The sequence below is a fragment of the Pygoscelis adeliae genome, unplaced genomic scaffold (genome assembly GCF_000699105.1).
Source record: "Pygoscelis adeliae isolate BGI_AS28 unplaced genomic scaffold, ASM69910v1 Scaffold172, whole genome shotgun sequence".
Taxonomy (NCBI): Eukaryota; Metazoa; Chordata; class Aves; order Sphenisciformes; family Spheniscidae; genus Pygoscelis; species Pygoscelis adeliae.
Genome location: NW_008824338.1, coordinates 6,743,886 through 6,760,802, shown reverse-complemented (window position 1 = coordinate 6,760,802; position 16,917 = coordinate 6,743,886). Strand labels below are relative to the sequence as shown.

At 43.5% G+C, this 16,917-nt stretch overlaps 1 protein-coding gene and 1 long non-coding RNA gene across 2 annotated transcripts in view; one reads left to right on the top strand and one right to left on the bottom strand.

The window, feature by feature from the left end:
• Positions 1 to 2,798: 2,798 nt before the first annotated feature.
• Positions 2,799 to 5,718, top strand: LOC103912721. The gene is made up of 3 exons (XR_663392.1): positions 2,799 to 3,199; positions 4,522 to 5,082; positions 5,449 to 5,718. It is a non-coding gene; the product is annotated as an uncharacterized LOC103912721 (long non-coding RNA).
• A 9,162-nt stretch (positions 5,719 to 14,880) lies between these two features.
• The window catches only part of AIG1 (androgen-induced 1), a 174,438-nt gene continuing 172,401 nt past the window's right edge, over positions 14,881 to 16,917 (bottom strand). Inside the window, exon 7 of the mRNA XM_009319150.1 lies at positions 14,881 to 15,560. Within this exon, the coding sequence (XP_009317425.1) occupies positions 15,523 to 15,560 (38 nt within the window). The 3' untranslated portion in view covers positions 14,881 to 15,522. The remainder of the gene's footprint in view (positions 15,561 to 16,917) is intronic.

Below are 16,917 nucleotides of genomic sequence, written 5' to 3'. Positions count from 1 at the left end.
CCCCCCCCCCCCCCTTTAACCCCCACCTCAAGGCCACCTCTGCTCCACAGCTACATAGTTTCCCTCCAGCTTCACGTTTTCAGCGTTGCCATCCTAATGAGAAACCTTTGCCAGCTGGATCCTGCTCTGAAAGCAATCTCTGTAATGAGGGCAGGCACCTGGGGACCTACCTGCTTGGCTCAGGAGGAGAATTTGGTTTGTTTTTCCAGTCCCCCATACTGTGAAGTCCTTTGAGGCCGTGATAAGGGAATGCCAGACCACCTGGCAGCAAAAGCAGATGAAGAGGGAGGGGACTGATGAAGAGCTGAGATGTGGGTGGTAGCCAGGGTGGGAGGAAAGGGTTAATCAGAGCCCTTGGATACGAGCACCCAGCTTTGATCCCAAGCCTGAGAAGAGGGTGTAGGGTGCTGCTGCACGTCTGGCAAAACTGCCTTTTTGTTTTATAGCTTTGTTTCTTTACTATGCCTTTTTTTTTCCCTGTTTCGTTTGCTATATTTCAGTCACAGCTAGTTGGGAAGGGAAGGCTTCACTTTCTCATGAAGTTACTGTTCAGTCAAGGCCCAACTTTAAAAATACATTTTCTAAATATGCACTATTCACTCTTGTCCTCAGTAACTTGATTGGCAGAAATAAGAGCTGCAAAAGCAGATCTTGTCAGTCATTCTTAAGCCTTCCTTAATATGGAAACAATCACTTGCCATTTAAACCATATTTTTAAAGGGGCACAGTGTGCTTAATAAGATGCATGCACCTGGAGTCTCAACCCCTTCTTGGTTTCTGGCAAAAACTTATTTGTGGGGATTGCAGATGTGCACGGGTGAGATAACAGATCCTTCCAGGTCGGCCCTGAAAACCCATCCAGGCCTATTTTCTATCATTTTCTGTAAATGCACATGCATATGTGTACATCTGCATGTACTTTCCATCCTGCAGACACCCACTGGCACAGATCCGAACATCTGCCTCATGAAATCCAAAGGACGAGCATATGCTCGTGTGCAGGGGAGGCACCGCACCGTACAGCACTTTGCAGCTGCGGGAAGTGGAAGTCACGGGCGTTTGCTCTGTAGCAGGTCACGCTGGCCCTGTGGCACAAGGTGGGCCCAAGATGGAGGAGATTTTTCTATTTTTAGGCTAAGCTTTTTTGTTTTAGGAAGCACAGCAGAGGGTTAGGGTCTATTCACACATGGCCATCACTTGCATGTTGTGGACAGAGACCGTACGTCATGCAGCGCCCACTCATTTCAGACCTGTCTTTCAGAAGCAGTGAGTACCCGTGGTGCCAGCTGTACTCTGAGACACGGAGACACGTAGCAACTTTAAAAGAAGACCAAGGAAGCCTGATGCTGGGATCCCAAATTATGTTTGGAGGATGGGTCCACAACAAGCGAAACATTTATTTTTCATTAAAAGACCTCCTAAGAATTAAACTGGAATTATTCTATGGTAAATTTAGCTACAGCGTTTCTGCGACAGGGAGTCCGGAGAACAATTATCCTTCATCTTATCACCAGAACATCTCAATTCTGACCTGAAACACAAATTTGGTGCCAGGCGTACTGTGTTTGTGGTCTGTTCCAAATGCCAGCCAGCGAGGGAATGTGTTGGTTTATGGCACACAAGTAAAAAGCACAGAGCTAAGTTCAGCTGCGTTTGCCTTTGCTGGGAAAGGAAATAATTATTCTATTTATTTTGCTTCCAAGATGGGAATAGCAAATGTCTTTCTCACCTCACTGAGAGGAAAAAATCACACCCAATATGGTTAAGGTGCACCCCTTTTTACTGAGCAGCGTGACAACCTTGCAATTTGAACACAATTTTTTTTTTTTTGGCTGCTACCTTCTGGTTTTGTTTTTTTTTTTCTTTAATGTGGTTTATCCTTGAGAGATGCCTCATGCATGAACATCTTGGGTTGTTTCCTACAAAATGGCAGAGCTCATAAATAAAAGGAACGGGTAGAGCAGAAGTGAAGCTCATTTCAAACATGCTTTTAGAGGAGCTGATTTAACTGCAATCTGGAGGCAAATACTTGGCCATAGAGGGAAAAAAAAACCTTAAAATGAGCCATGCCAGTCTGTCACCAGGAATGGGCATGTTGGTCCTTCCTAGGGGCCTGTGGTGATTCTTCTCCTGGAGGATGTGAGCTGTGATACCGCCGAGCCTGCTGCTTTCATTTGTTTGCTTTTGCAGCGAACATGCTGCAGCTGAGATCACCTTTTCCAAAGCTCAGATACAGCTTCCGGAAAGCCAGTGGCCAGATGAGCATTTTGATGTCTGTGTCCTGTGACCAAGGGCAAGGCTTTGGGAGAAAAATGGGAGCACAGCAGATGTTTGGACCGGGAATGCCTGCAGCACTGCTGCTTTTTGACCCACTGCATGACCCTTTTGGGGACCCTCCTTCATTTTTCAGCCACTGGATGCTATGACACAAATTTCTTGATGTGTGGCGTGGCTTCCTCTGAACAAAGGCCCTGTGAAAGGGGAGCCCTTCGGCACAGCTTGTGCACGAGTTCCCCTCCTCCCCTCAGCTCCGGTGACAGCAACCTGTGTCCCCACATTACTTCTTGGCCTCGGTCCCCTCACAGTAAGGCGACCCACAAAGTGAACATTAGAAGGTGTTTTCTGGGCCAAGGATTTTCCCCCAGCAGGTTTCAGAAAGGCCCGTCTGCTTCTCTCAGGGCTGGCGTTACCTCCAGCCAGCCTCTGCAGCTGAGCGCCATCCCCGGCGTGAGCCAGCAGTCACTGCCCCGGCTGCATTTCATTCTGGCTGGGGTACTTTGATCAATCAAAGCAAATCAAGGGCAAGTCAAAGCCAGGCACCACATGGATTTGCTCGTCCGGCTCATGTCTCACCCCTGACCACACACCAGATGAATTCCTCCTCAGCCTGCGTTGCTTTCTTAAGAGTTTTTGCTCTGACCACGGTGATGCTGGTGACAGGGGAGGAAACCCGGCTCTGTAAGTAGAGACACACGGAAAAGAGCTGCATTACACTTAAGCCCCAAACATCTGACCGAACAAGGACTCCACGGCACAAAGAGGCGTCGTTGCTCCCCGGGGGCGGTGGGACCGTGGTCGAGGTGCAGCCTGGTTTCCTCCCTGGAAGTGGGGAGGGGGGCACAGCTCAGCTGGAGGCAGCAGGGGCCGCAGCCAGCGGGTCCGACGTACCGCCCGAGCTGCTGTACCAGGCACACAGTGGGTGAGTTAAGGACATACTTTCAGCCTTAATTCTGAGTTTCCTAGGTTTTGTCAGTTTAAGCCAGATTCCTAATGTTATTTTAATGCCGTTGTTTTGTGTGTGAATAATATGCTTTCTATGCCAAACCACAAGCCCTGGAACTAATATCTCATAAAAATGCCTAGAGTCCAAAGCTAATAGCTGTTATTCAGCTGATTGAGTGATGCCTAAAAAGTTACAGATTAACGCTATTCCCCAGGGGAAGGTAAAATTAAACTCGACTTCTGATGGGGCTGGGTGCTATTTCGCGTACTGTCTGAGCCCGGCCTGGGGGAGGCAGCTCGCTACAGACCCTGCGCGCCCCGTGGCAGGGCTCGGCGCTGTGAACGTGTGTGGCAAGTGCCGTCTGGGATCTACCTGGAGTCCCAGTGGGCAGAGATTGGGGGGGTGTGAGGGATTTTCATCAGTTTTTCCTTAAAAAAAACCCTGCCCTTCCAGCAACACCCCACCGAGCGATGGGTCACTACAGCTCATCCTCGCCCAGCCCTGCTGCTGTGGGCAGTGATTCAGGGGACGCCGAAAAGGCGGGGGGGAGATGCTCACTTGCTCCCCAGGCTGGCGGTGTGTGGGCAAGTGGTGCTGTGGTGAGGTCAGGTCCCGGGATGCTGCCAGCCTGGCATGGTGGGCAGGAGCTGGGGCTGGAGCCACCGAGGCGGCAGGCGCTTCTTCCCCTCCCAGGGCCAGTGCCTGAGGGTTTGGATGGGGCATCGGTGATCCACAGGGAGCGGAGGGGGGATGCGGAGGGGACAGGCGATGGGGGGAGAAGCTGTCCCTTCGTGCTCCTTCCAGGCAGGGAAATTGAGCCACAGGATGTCAGTGCAGCCTGTGTGAACAGCACGCTTGCCGAAAGAAACAACTGTCTCCTCTCAAGAGCACACAGGAAGATCTCTTTCCCAGAATATCTTCTTATTTAGGAAACTCGCATCATGGCAGCAAAGCACAATGCTTATTTGGGAATAAGAAAATGAGATGTGGCCCCAAGTCAGTGCTTGCGTGTAGGCACCGCGGCAGAAAGTTTGAGGACACATGAGAGGCAGCTGCTGGCTCACAGTAACAAATGCAGAACTGGATGGGCTGGAGGCCTGGACAGCTGGTGTTTGCTGCCTGCATCCTCCGATACTGGCTGCGCAGTTGTAACGTATCGATTATTTTCCTGTTACAACACAAAGTGATTAGCTAGATTAGCTTCTGCAGAGGTGCGAAAGAAATGTGTCATGTAGACTGTTTATTTTGCTCTAATTGGATTCACACCCTCTTTCTGAATAAATCTCATTTTACTCCAGCTCTTGTGGTTTTTCATGGCCGTGAATGCTGAGGAGCTCTTCCAGGGACGGGCAAGTGATTCTCGGCTTCGGTGGGGAAGACAAAGGGGTAGTGCTGTGGTCACTAGAGGCAGGCAGCCTGCAAACAGCACGGCCGAAGAAGCTCTCATGGTCACGTCCCGGACGATGCTTCACGGTCACAGACAGCTTTTGGCAGCACGAGGTAAAAGCTGCTCTTTGAACAGAGAAATCTAAGCTTTTCAGTCCTTCCGGACAGGACATCCACACTTGCTCTGGGTAAGCTGCAGCACAACATTGCGACCCGGAGGCATGGCGATGCTGCCCATCAGAAAGCAGCGTATGCTGGTCCCCCTTCAGCAGGGTGAGCTGCGCTGACTAAAATTGCCAGCGAATTTTCTGCTGCAGTTCATCACCTTTTCTAGCTGGTGCGGAATACTGAAGGAAAATTACCTTCGTCTGCTGTTTTTCTTGGCCCGTTCACTCAGAAACATGGAAAGTACCTGCAGCAGAGGTGGCTTCTCAAGTTCGTCCTTTAAATCTCTGGAAACAAAATGAGCTCAGGTGGAAAAGAAAGAAGAAAGAGCATCGTTCAAGAATCCTAGGTCTGGGTGGTTGCAAACTGCTAAGCATCCTTTCTGTGTTAATCCCGCTAAACAAGTAAATGCTTTTCACTCCTGTGTCGTTTGCACTGTGGAAACTTTTGACGTCTGTGTACTGGCCACTGTGGTTTGAAGCTCTGCCTCTGAGTCAGATGGGTATCAAAAACCTCAGACCAGCTGGACTGAGCAACGCTCTCTTGATGAACGCAGTAGAAACCAGACACAAAATGAATAATTAAGTCAATGAGACTTTTTTGGGGGTCTGCGTATGCATTACAGAGTTAAGCCTTAAATTTTAAATTCTTCCATTTATTTCTTGTTCCTACAGAGAACAAATGAATGATACATCAGGAAGGCACATTTCTCTGGAGAGCACCTGCTCCTGCAGTTTCCAAAGATGTCTTGTAGATGATCCAAAGATGCCTCTTCATCTACACCAACCTGTGACTTGCCTGAGAGAGTTCAGTAGGTCTCATTGGAATTTGTGCAGAAGTATTAAACTTGACATAAAACTTCTCTTTTATTGCTGTTTTGGTCATGTTTCTCCCCATGACAGATTGTTATATTTTCTGTTGGCTTTGTTACTCTATAACTGGACACTGAAGCATCAAATAAATCCATATGCTGGGTACATTCTCTGTTTGAGGTGGGTATTGGAGTGATTTGGTATATAGCTTGCCATAATTTTCAGTGATACCTTTTGTCTTGCTCATTTGCTCTTGCAGAACTCATTTGTTTTAGTACTTCTAGAGCCCATGGGAGGTGCTAAATAAACATTTCAAACTACAAAAAAAGTTACTGGCCAACTGTGAAGTGGTAAGATTAAGTAACTTACCCAGCACCACACATGTAAGCGGAGCATCCAGTGCTGCAGAGCAACTTTCAGGTTCCCCCTCCTTCTCTTCCTGTGCTGTCCTGCCTCATTTATGGCACATCAGATGAGGCTATTGCATCCTCCCTCCCTGCACAGTTCCCTAGAGCAGCATCCATCCTGACCAAACAAAAGAAGAAAAAAAGCCCAAAATAAAAACAATGTGATCAACTAATTTGAAGGACCTTTTTAAAATATGGACAATACAGTCTATTTTTCCTTATCTTCATTTTTGGAGTGCCTGAGCCATCTTAGAAAATTTCCCCCCAGTATTTAGCTTGAATCAGAATGTAGAATTTTCCTAGCAGGGACTATTCCAGTCTACAAAATGAAAGTTAGGTAAAAGGAAAATAACTGAAATCAGAGCCTGCTACTAGAAAATATTATACAACCTGGACAACGGGAAACATGGTAATACAGGAATCACTGCATCTACTGAAGTTCGCCACCTCTGCAATGGAGCTGCCAGTTGCTTTGGTTCCACAAAGCAGTGCTATACAGATTTTTAGGGTAGGAAGCAAAACAGAATATTATTTCTAAAAGGGAGATCAAAGATGCAATTAGGAGAGCCGGTGGTAAAGGTATATCTTTCCCATCACAGTACCCACACAGCACAGTGGGAAAGGCTCGATGGTACAAGCAAGGACAGGACGGGCTCTAAGGGTTGCCCAGCTAAAAAGTTGGTAGGGGGAACCAACAGGCTTCCAGTCCCGCTCTTGCTGCCCTGCCAGGGGGAAATGTAAATAGGAACAGGCTACTCCTCTGCAGACTGGCAGAGTAAATCCTCTGAAAGTAAAGATTTATGGATTACTTGATCCAGAACTTTACAAAACAGCAAGATGACTTTTGGAAATGCAGAAAGACCCATCTGTCTGTTGCCTTCTTAGCAAGTTGGAAATTGAAGGACACTGTATAAGCTGAGGGAACACCCCAACAGTCTTCAGCACAAAATTCAGTTAAATCTCTGCCTTCAGCAGCTTCCAAATCACAGAAACCTTGGGAATATAGGAGGACTGGTGCACAGGGCCTTAAGAGGCCAGGGCAGAAAACACTGTTGTTTCCTTTCAAGAGAAACTATAAATAGTATTTAGCATCTCCAAGCAGGCAAGTTCATAAGTGAGCCTGCCTGATTGTGGACTGGCTTCTTTGTCAACTTAGTATTCAGGAAAGGGAAGAATTGCCATAGCAACATTCCCATCTTCTGACATGTATCATGCAGATCATGTAGTCAAGGCAGCGCAGCACCCTCTCACACATGTGCTCTGTGAACTTTTGTATTCCTGACAATATTAAAGAGAGAAGTATGTCTCATGATTGACACACTTGCCTGTGTGTCTTTATGACTCCTTAAAAAAAAATATGGAAATGCTTCCCTTCCCCCATCCTCCTCCTTTGAACTGTTTTCTCTTCTCCATCCCACTGAAATGATGAGAACAGCTCATGCCCCAGATCTGCAGATATATGTTCCTGACAGTAGTCCTACGCTATGCAAATGTGTAAACTGCAAAATGTAGAGGGTTTTAAAAAATTAAGTATATCCAGCAGAATCTAAATTCTGCATAAAAGTGCTGAAAGGAACTAGAAATCTTCCAGTACCTGCATAATTAATGCTCTATTAAACAAAGCCTTACATCTTTTTTAATTTGTTTTTTTGCTTCGAGTTAGTCTGAAATCTCCAGACACACACGCCAATCGTACCTATGGCACATGTCAATGTATATGTTGCCCTATGCGGGAGCTGAGTTCACAAGCAGAGCAGAGTACTCTACGTGTTTGCAGCCAAGGTCCATCTAACCCCTTGGGTGGCTTGGGCTACGTGGACTTCCCGCTGAAGGAAAAGTACCACACGTTACACAGGGCTAAGCTGTGGGCCAGTACAAATGGGATGCTGCAGCACTGTGCAGTAAAACCACCCTTGCAACCCTGACAGCAGTGGCAGCCAGGTACTTGACTTTACAAGTGTTCTTGATTTAATCGTACCACAGGCCATCCAGCGGACCTCTTTCTAAGCTTACCGCCTATTCAGTATTGCAGGTCCCTTCAAAAACTCTGTAACACTACAAATAGTTGGAATATAATCATACCACTCTAACTATGCCTATCCCACCAGTGGTTCTGACATTAAAAGTATGACAATATACTGTCACATGCCTAAGTATTTTTTTCCTCAGACCTGGGATTTTACACGCTGTGCTGACTTTGGCAGGATGCCTACGGTACCATTCCTACATCAGAGTTGGCCTCAGTAGCTCCTTTTCCAAGGAATGGGCTCAAAACCCTGCATAACTCTATGGCCTCGGCAGAGAGAGACCAAAACCCACTTTGACTGAGTGCTTCTCTCTGGACTGGAGATACACCTAGCTGTGGGCTACACCTCAGTGAGGTGATTTTTCTAACCAGGTTAGTTTATCTTCTCTTGGTCTTCTTTCTTATACAGCTCCCCAGAGGTGCCCCACGAGTGCTCACTGCAAAGTGTTCCTGTTGGGTGGCAGAAGCTCCCACTGCCTGTGCCAAGGGAGCTCCTTTGTATCATGGTCTGCTGGAGGCAAGTCACCTTCAGACAGTGACAGCTTTTTGTATCTTTCCCCCCACCCGCATTCCTGTCCTCCCCACCACTCCTCTCCAATGTTTAGGGTCACTTTACAAAGCTTTGGTACCTTACCTTCCCCAGGCAGGGTGGATGTAATTATGTTGTGGTCAGTATTGCTTAATGGTTCAGCTGGTATTACGTCTCCAATGAGCTCTTGAGCTTCACCCAGGTTTGAGAGCTCTCCCTGCCTTTGTGTACTCCACAGCTGCTCGTGCCAAGAAATAACCATTTGAGAAATTCCTTCTTTATAACTTGTCCCGTGGTGATTCTTGGCCAGACTACGTACAGGTAGTTGAGGTCCTCCATTATCATGATCGTTGCTGCCTCTCTAAGTATTGTGTGCTTAATTGTCTCTTCCTACTCTATGACTAAAAACACTCCTGTTCTGTTAAGCCACCTCTAGAGAAAATGGTTTGCAGCTTAATACCAGTAGCAGAAGAGGGGTGACCTCCCCCTCTTTATCCCATTACATCTGTCAGGTGTAAACTTAAAAGCCAAATTGGGAACCATTATTAAATAAGAACAATTTATTTCACACAGTAAATAAGCTAAGATGATTACATGTAGAAAGCTAGCCAGGCACTGCTCTGCCTGCAAAATTAAACATCCAGAAATACAGTACTGCAAAGTACTGCAGCTGCAGATCGTCCCTATTGCTACGGGCAGGATGGCTGGCAGCTCACCAGCGTTACTCCCAGGGGAAAAGTGGGAGCACAAGGAGCTGCCAGTTTGGAGTTATGGTAGAATTACTGCCCGTGTCAAGAATGGTACCTTTCACAGTGCCTGATTTCTTTCCATGTTAAGCAAGTAACTGCCATTTAACATCTGTCATTGTTTTTTTCTACAGAAGATCATGTGTGTCTGTACGTACACATGTATGTGTGCATATATAGCTCTGTATGCATGTTTGTGTTTAACTTTTACGTACACAATATACATACAGTGGGGACTATCATCTGCATATTAAAAAAGCAAAGAGATATTATGTCCTAGTACTGACTGTACCACAGCAATCTCTATATTTAGAATGCACACTGCAGAGATTCTTCTCCAGCCTAATGGTAGATGTTTACTTTTTAATACACAAGCTATATATAAAATGCTGAACTTGGACACCATGGCTAGCTACAATATGAATTATACGAAAAAGATGCTATTTTGCTTCTGTCTCATTTTGCACAGCTCTAAGGAACAGCAGATACCTCCTCCATTGGGCCATGAAGTCTGTGGCCTACCTTTCAAATTTCCGTACTGATATTTATTGTGTTGAGGTTCAAATCCCTTTACAGCTGTGGTCTGAACAAGAAAAGGGCACTTAAGGGAATAAGACTACAACTTGCTCTTCTGGGTTACATTAAAATCCATTGATTTCCATCTGTTACCTGAAAAAACCAGAGTGCATTTTTGATAAAAATAAAATTGCTTATTTTGGAGAATATACGTTAAATATATTTGATGTTTATGATCTGTAAATTGGACAGTCCTGTTCTTCTTAGCATTACTTAGTAATACAAGTAAGAGGAAGTCACTATGTGCAAAAGAACTATTTTCACTCTAAGCACAAAAAGCTTTTTCATTACCTCACTAAAAGCACTACAGAAAGCATCCCACCTGCAAGTCCACTTGCCCCCTCATTCAGCAAAGCCCCTGTGCTGAAGAACACCTGTGCGCGTCCTTTGAGTTCAGCACGCGCCTAAGAACTTTTCTAAACAGATGTCAACAGCGAGATCTTTTTACTTTCCAGGCTAATTTCATTTCCCCTTTGCTCCTCTTGCCTCAAAAAGAGGAGAGATCATTGCCACTGTAGAAAGTTGATCAGTCAAACCTTCAACTGCTTTGTTTCCTGGGACTTCTGCAGTAGTCAAACCCCAGGTTTAATCCTGCAGTCAGACACATTGAAGACACCTGTGCTTTTACAACATATGGGAACGCTGAGCCAAACATAATGGCTCAAAAGTATATTAAACCTCTGAGGTTTCCTTCCTTCCTTCCCTGCAACACCTGTGACCCCAGTTTAAGCGGCTGGCTACAGCGGCATGTGAAGCATTGAACCACAGAGGCAGAGCTGAGCAGCTGGGATACTCTAGCAGAGGTGACCTCTTCTACCAGTATGCATTACGCTTTGATTAGGAGCTTGCTTTTGCTGCTGCAGATGGAAAGTACCTGTCACCAACATTTGCCCCTGTTCACATGAAACACGGGAGCATTAAAAGACAGGATTAATAGTGTAACTTCTCCAAGGCTGCATTCAGAGGCGACCTCAGCTACACACCTCCTACTGCTTGCTCCTTTATTCCCAGGGCAGGAACACCAAACCTACCTCAGTGATGCTAACCTCAGGTTGACGGTCTCTTCAGGACTATACTTTAGCTCAAGTTCTAGGTTATAAATCCTTTCAGTGTTCACTCTAACGGTATCCGAGTCTTCAAAGGCTACCAAAGTGTGTATCAGAGCCCTGCAGACTGACCAATCTTCATAAAAAATAAAAGGCAAAGAAGAAATTGCTGCTAGGATTTGAAATAGTCTTTGAATAGCAAATTCAATAGGAAAAATGAACTAAGAAGCGTATGCCTTATACACTGTCATTATAGACTGCCACATGGGAGCCTGCAGAATGGTTAGCCATTTTTCAGTCTACTCACAGTGTCCAAGTGGCTTTGACGTGCACTGGTGCTAATTTAGCTAATATTACTCATGTGGGCAGAGAAGCAAAGAATCAACTTAAAACTAGGGAAATTATTTGTCATTTTCCTTTAAAATAAGGCAACAGTTGCTATAGAGAGCGAGCAAACTACGGTTTTATCACACACAAGCTAAATCAGACTAAAATAATTTAATTTTGAAATTGTGGCAAAAGTTTGCAAATTATGGCAACCTCTCTGTAACAGAGTGGAATAGGAACTGTGCATATATGTTTTGGGGTAGCTAAATGCATGCAGAAAGTGAGGATGAGCTTTCTAAAGCCAAATAGGGGATACAGTCATACTGAAATTCGTGCCAACTCTGTGGTTAGACTTTCTAAGCAGCCTTAAAAAAAAAATCCCTCCTTTTTTGTGTTCTATACTAAGTCAAGAGAGTATTATCAAGATTGCTAAGTCAAGCATTCAAGAGTGAGGTAATGTCAGAATTAAGGCCGTCTGTTCAACCTTAGTTTGGCCCCTTGTGAATATGAATTATGATGTTGCCTTTAATTAGATGATCACACAATGTTTTTTCCTATGCCTCATTCATAACACATGATGGATGGTGCTCACTGAATGATGAAAGTGTATTTTGTTTTTTCCTTGTGGTTCAAGGTGTGGCAGCCTGCCTTATTTACTACATGCTATATTCTTCTGACAACAAAACTAATGATTCCTTCACAGAGTTTTTTATGTGGTTTATCATTACAGCTATGACATACTCAACAAACATTACTAATTTAATTTTACTGCAATCCTCAAGGGAAAAGCTAGAGTTTTTTCACTTAGTTTATCCATCTAGAACCTGTTCTCATTGCTCAGGTTTTCATCAAGGCTTTGCTTCCTTCATACTTGGTCTAGGCAGCTTTACTTGCATCAGCTTTGGGGAGGTACTGACAATACATGGGAACCAAAATTGGGGTCTCCATTCCGGTGTGTGTCTTCTGTGTCTGGAGAAGTTCAACAGATCAGGGACGGTAGGGAAAATCCTGTTCAGCCACAAGACGGATCATTCCCAAAGTTGATAAACACTTTGGAAAGTTACCTGTGCACTACAGGGAAGTGCAGGCATATTTTTTCTAAAACTTGGACCAAGATGAATAGATTTTCCCCATAAATTCAGAAGCGTTACTAATACAAATGCTATCCTTCTTCCAAAGACCCAGCTCCACAGCAAGAGAAAAGTAGAGAAAAGTTTTCCAGACATGATTTTTTTTTTCATAGATTTGCACTTGGAAATAGATGACTTGTTCTGACAAAAAGTTTTCCACCAAAAAAATAGTTCCCCCAAGAGAAATACCTTTCAGGGACAATTTCAGCCAAGATGGTTGAAATCTGGCAAGCTTACAAGTGACTTTTACTTTAGTCATCATTCATCCATCATCTTTCTTAAGAATGATGGATTGTGTAATTCTAAAGGGAATGAACACAGTCTAGAAGAGCACTCTCTGGGTACACAGGCCCCAAAGTTATTTATATCATGGTTCATACATCATAGGCTGGATTTAATGCTCTAAAATGTTTCTGACTTTAAATACGATGATTCAAAGCTCATAGGAGGTGGAGAACTTCTTGAGATCTGAGAAGACAAATTGAGTTCAAACCTTCTCGGAATACTATAAATTTCCTCAAACCAAATGAAACCCACCACATTTTGTGTCACATATATTGCCTTTGGCTAACATTGCCAACTTCAGGGGCTTAACTGAGATCTAAGCTTGGTAGTCTATTTTTTTGAGGTGCTGAATATTCACCAGTTCACAGATAAGAGGGATGACAATTTTAAGTGTCCCTATGCTGCACCTCTGAAAGGGAGTCTTCATTTACTCGGACATACACCTACGGATTCAGCTATGCAATTTTGATCTCTGATGTTTCTGTTCTCTTTATATTCTTACCACATTTCCAATATCACCTAAAATGACACGGTATTAGAAGAAAAACTTACCTTGAGCAGGTGCAAAACTTACTGAGAAAGAGGAATCTTTCCAGCAACAGCCAGTTTTTGAGGTCTCAGCCATTCAGTGGTGCAATAAATACAGCAGAGACGTTCAGAGCGTACTCTTGCAGAATGTGTACAGCTGTGTGGCATTTTTGCATTTCTTATTTTTATTTAACACATTCTTTCCATCAGAATGAATTCTTGAATTCAGTGAAGGAAACAATCCCCGTGAAATAAAAAAATTGCAAAAATGACTTAACAGCAAAGCATGAGTTATGCAAGTTCTTCAAATGACAAACAAGTCAACATGGTTTGTGCTTTGGGCTTCCCACCCTAAGCTGCAGTTAATAATCTCTCACAATGCGATGTCTGCCACTGCTGCTGTAGGAAATTCCTACAGCGAAAACTCCTTAGCGCATTCATTGTCCACCAGTACTTTCATGGGCTACCAGAGCTTTCAGAAGCAGTGACTTCAAACAGCTCCTAACTCACTAAACATGACTGAATCCATGTTTTCTTTCCTTCCTGAGTTTTGAAAGCCTGCTGCAAATAACAGACATCTTACCACCTCCAATAACAATCATCTATTACAATCAAGCCCTAGTTATCTGTGGATGGACTAACCATGTTGCAGTATCACTATGCATACGTAATGCACAGCTCAGGTCCAGTGGAACATAACATTCCTAACGCAAAGCCACATGGCTACAGCTAATTTGCTTCCGAATTCTGCTGGTTTTGTGTGTCCTGCCCTCTCCTCCTGTGGGACCATCAGAGGAGCTCCTTCATCTTTATCTGGCCACTTATTTCCATAAACTGTCTAGTAACTTGCCTAGCTTTGAAATCTTTGCAACTCTGATCAACAAGTTAAAAATTATTGAGAGGACAGACACAGTCACAAAGACAGTATCATCACAGAAGCCTTATTTTTGAAGGAAACCAACCAAAAAGCACATTGTTGAACTTGTGCACTGTTTCCTATGACAGTGTGTACATAAATAAATTCAAAAAAATACTGTGGAGGCATGTCATGAGTTGCATGAGATCAGTTCCACCCAAAACTGTTCAAGAGCAGAAACATGGTTAAGTCATACTAAAACTCTGCAGAAATCCCTTTAATAAAAATCACACATTAACATTAGACATCTTTGAAGTACTCTGCATGTGTTAAAATAAATACATCTAAATACACTAATGAATAAATATGGGATATGAATACCAAGACATTTTGATCTTAAAGTTACTTTTTTATAAATAATTTCTTGCTGAAAATTATTCCATTCACTTTAATTCTAGACAATTTTTCTGCCTACTAGAGTTCCTTCTTGATTGTCTGATAATTAAACAGAATCCTGACAAGTTTAAACGATTGCTAGTATTTTGCAACTGAATTCCTAATACAAACAGGCATATGTTTAACTTTAAACATTTGCTTACGTGCCTTCCTGAAGTAAGGCTTAAATGCTCTCTCTGGTACAACGCTAATGGTTCAGCCCATCTATTGAGAACTTACAACTTGAAAATGCAGGATCAGGTCTCGTACTAGGAAAATAAGAGGAAAAATCTTAATGTAGAAATAATATCATCTACAGTTGACACTGGAAAACCTAAAAATGCATCATTCAAATGCCATCAATCCATCCAGAATTTCAAGAATCAGCATGAAGAAACAGAAACGCAGGGATAATTTGGTCTTTATTTAGGCCTATTTAAGAAAAGTTGCATCATATTCAGATAGTCTAACACCGCAAATAAGATTTTACCAGACTGATAAAATTATTAACATCACTGAGTTAAGGCAGCTGTTACATAGTGTTACATTAATATTTCAGTCAGATTGAATTCTTCTTCAGATACATTCATGCAATTAACTTCTACTGTATTTTTACACTGTACTTTGAAATATATAGGATTGTTTTGTTTCTCCATATTAGATGTATCTGGTTAAGCTTTTCTCAAACAATACAGAGAATGGACTCATTGCTCTTCTTGGTGGAAGTAAAAAGACTTAATGACAATGATTTAATGACTTACTTGATGCAAGAAACGCACATTGAGAATGCCGTGGAGATAAATATACATCTTATATGTGTATGTCGCATGCAAGCGTGGAGAAATAGGAATGGAGGTTGAAACATTATTATTATTCTTAGCTAAAACCATTTTCCCTTCATATAAAACCCAAAAATATCCTTGCACTGAGCAGAGGGCCCATTAAACTTCCTCCTTTCCAAAAGATTCCTCTCCATGCCAACCTCTGTCGGGGATGAGAAATCTTCCATGGAGCCATAAACAATCCTCCATGTTGCCTCTATTGTTCAGTCCAATTTCGGCTTTTCTTTTCCTTCTTCAATACCTGAAAACATATGGAGAACAGCTTTTAAAAATCCCTGAATGAATAAAAATGAAGAGTTTACTTAGAGAGGTTCTTCTAATGCATTAATCTTTCTTTTCCCTCTATTGCTGTTGTTTCTCCCCTACTTGCTCACATGCACTTGCATGTGTTACCTCACCTGCTGTGAACGAAAAGAGCATCTGCACACCTGATGGCAGTGGTTGTCCAGTAATGAACTGCACAATCCTCCCTCCCTCCGGACCAGTTTCAAATCAGCCTAACCCCCTGCCGCACACTCAGCCTTTGATGGCTGCAGGGGTCTGGGAACAGTTAGTTCCCTCACCTCCTCTGCTTACCTACAAGCAAATTAAAGTAGATGTTATTATAGTTGAAGCTAAGCAGCCGACTTTATTTGAAAGCAAGTTTTTAAAATTGTGTTTCAGAATTCAATAACTTAACCCCCCCTCCATTTCAACATTGGATTTTTAAATATTTGCAAGTACATCTCCCATTTTTGAGAGTACAAGAATGAAGAATCAATTACTGTTGATAGGGTGCCTCTCTCTTCTTATAATGGCCACATCTTTCAGTAATATCAGGAGGGCTGAGTTGAGTGTAGGGCTCCTTAAAAAACTTATCCTTGCTGCAGGACTTGTCTCTTTTCTACGCTGAGCAAAGTCTGGGCTGGGCAGCAGATTGTGTTTTTTCTGGCAATGAAAACATTCAGCTATTTCATGTGCCTGTTCCTGGACAACGAATTACTATTGGTATCTGACAAAAGTATTGTTCTTCTGACTAAGCCCTCTCTGCCAGACATCTCAAATACAAATATTTCTTTTGGAGGTTTTCAGGCCTGCTGCATGATGGAAAAGAAAGACTTCTGAGGACTGAAGGCAAAAGAGAAGCAATGTTTGAGAATGCTGAGAGGAAAATCCAGTCACAAATAAGATCACCTGCTAATGCAATATATGCATAGACGGTAGGTACACCGAAAGTCACTTTAAAAACATAGTTAATTAATTCCAATACGGGAAACAATAAGACCTGTCTGCAGTTAAAAAGCACAACTGCAGAGCTGCCTTGCTGAAAGAAGCCACACGGGAACAAATGGGTCCGCGCATTGCCAGCAGCCCGAGTACAATGGCCCTGGGTGTTGCTGGCAAACTGATGTAATGGAAGAGCCACAGTTGAAGGTTTAACAACCAAAACAAGAGGCTGGGTCCAAAAGATTACAGTGGGTTTACAAGGCTGCTCCAGGCCCAATCTTGAGTCTTCTGTTTTATGCTGGAAGGAACTTTTCCAATAGTTTTAAATGAGCTGGTTTGTCTTTTTAAGAGAGCCTCTTTCCTTTCTTCTGAAGCACTTTACTGCAGATGCA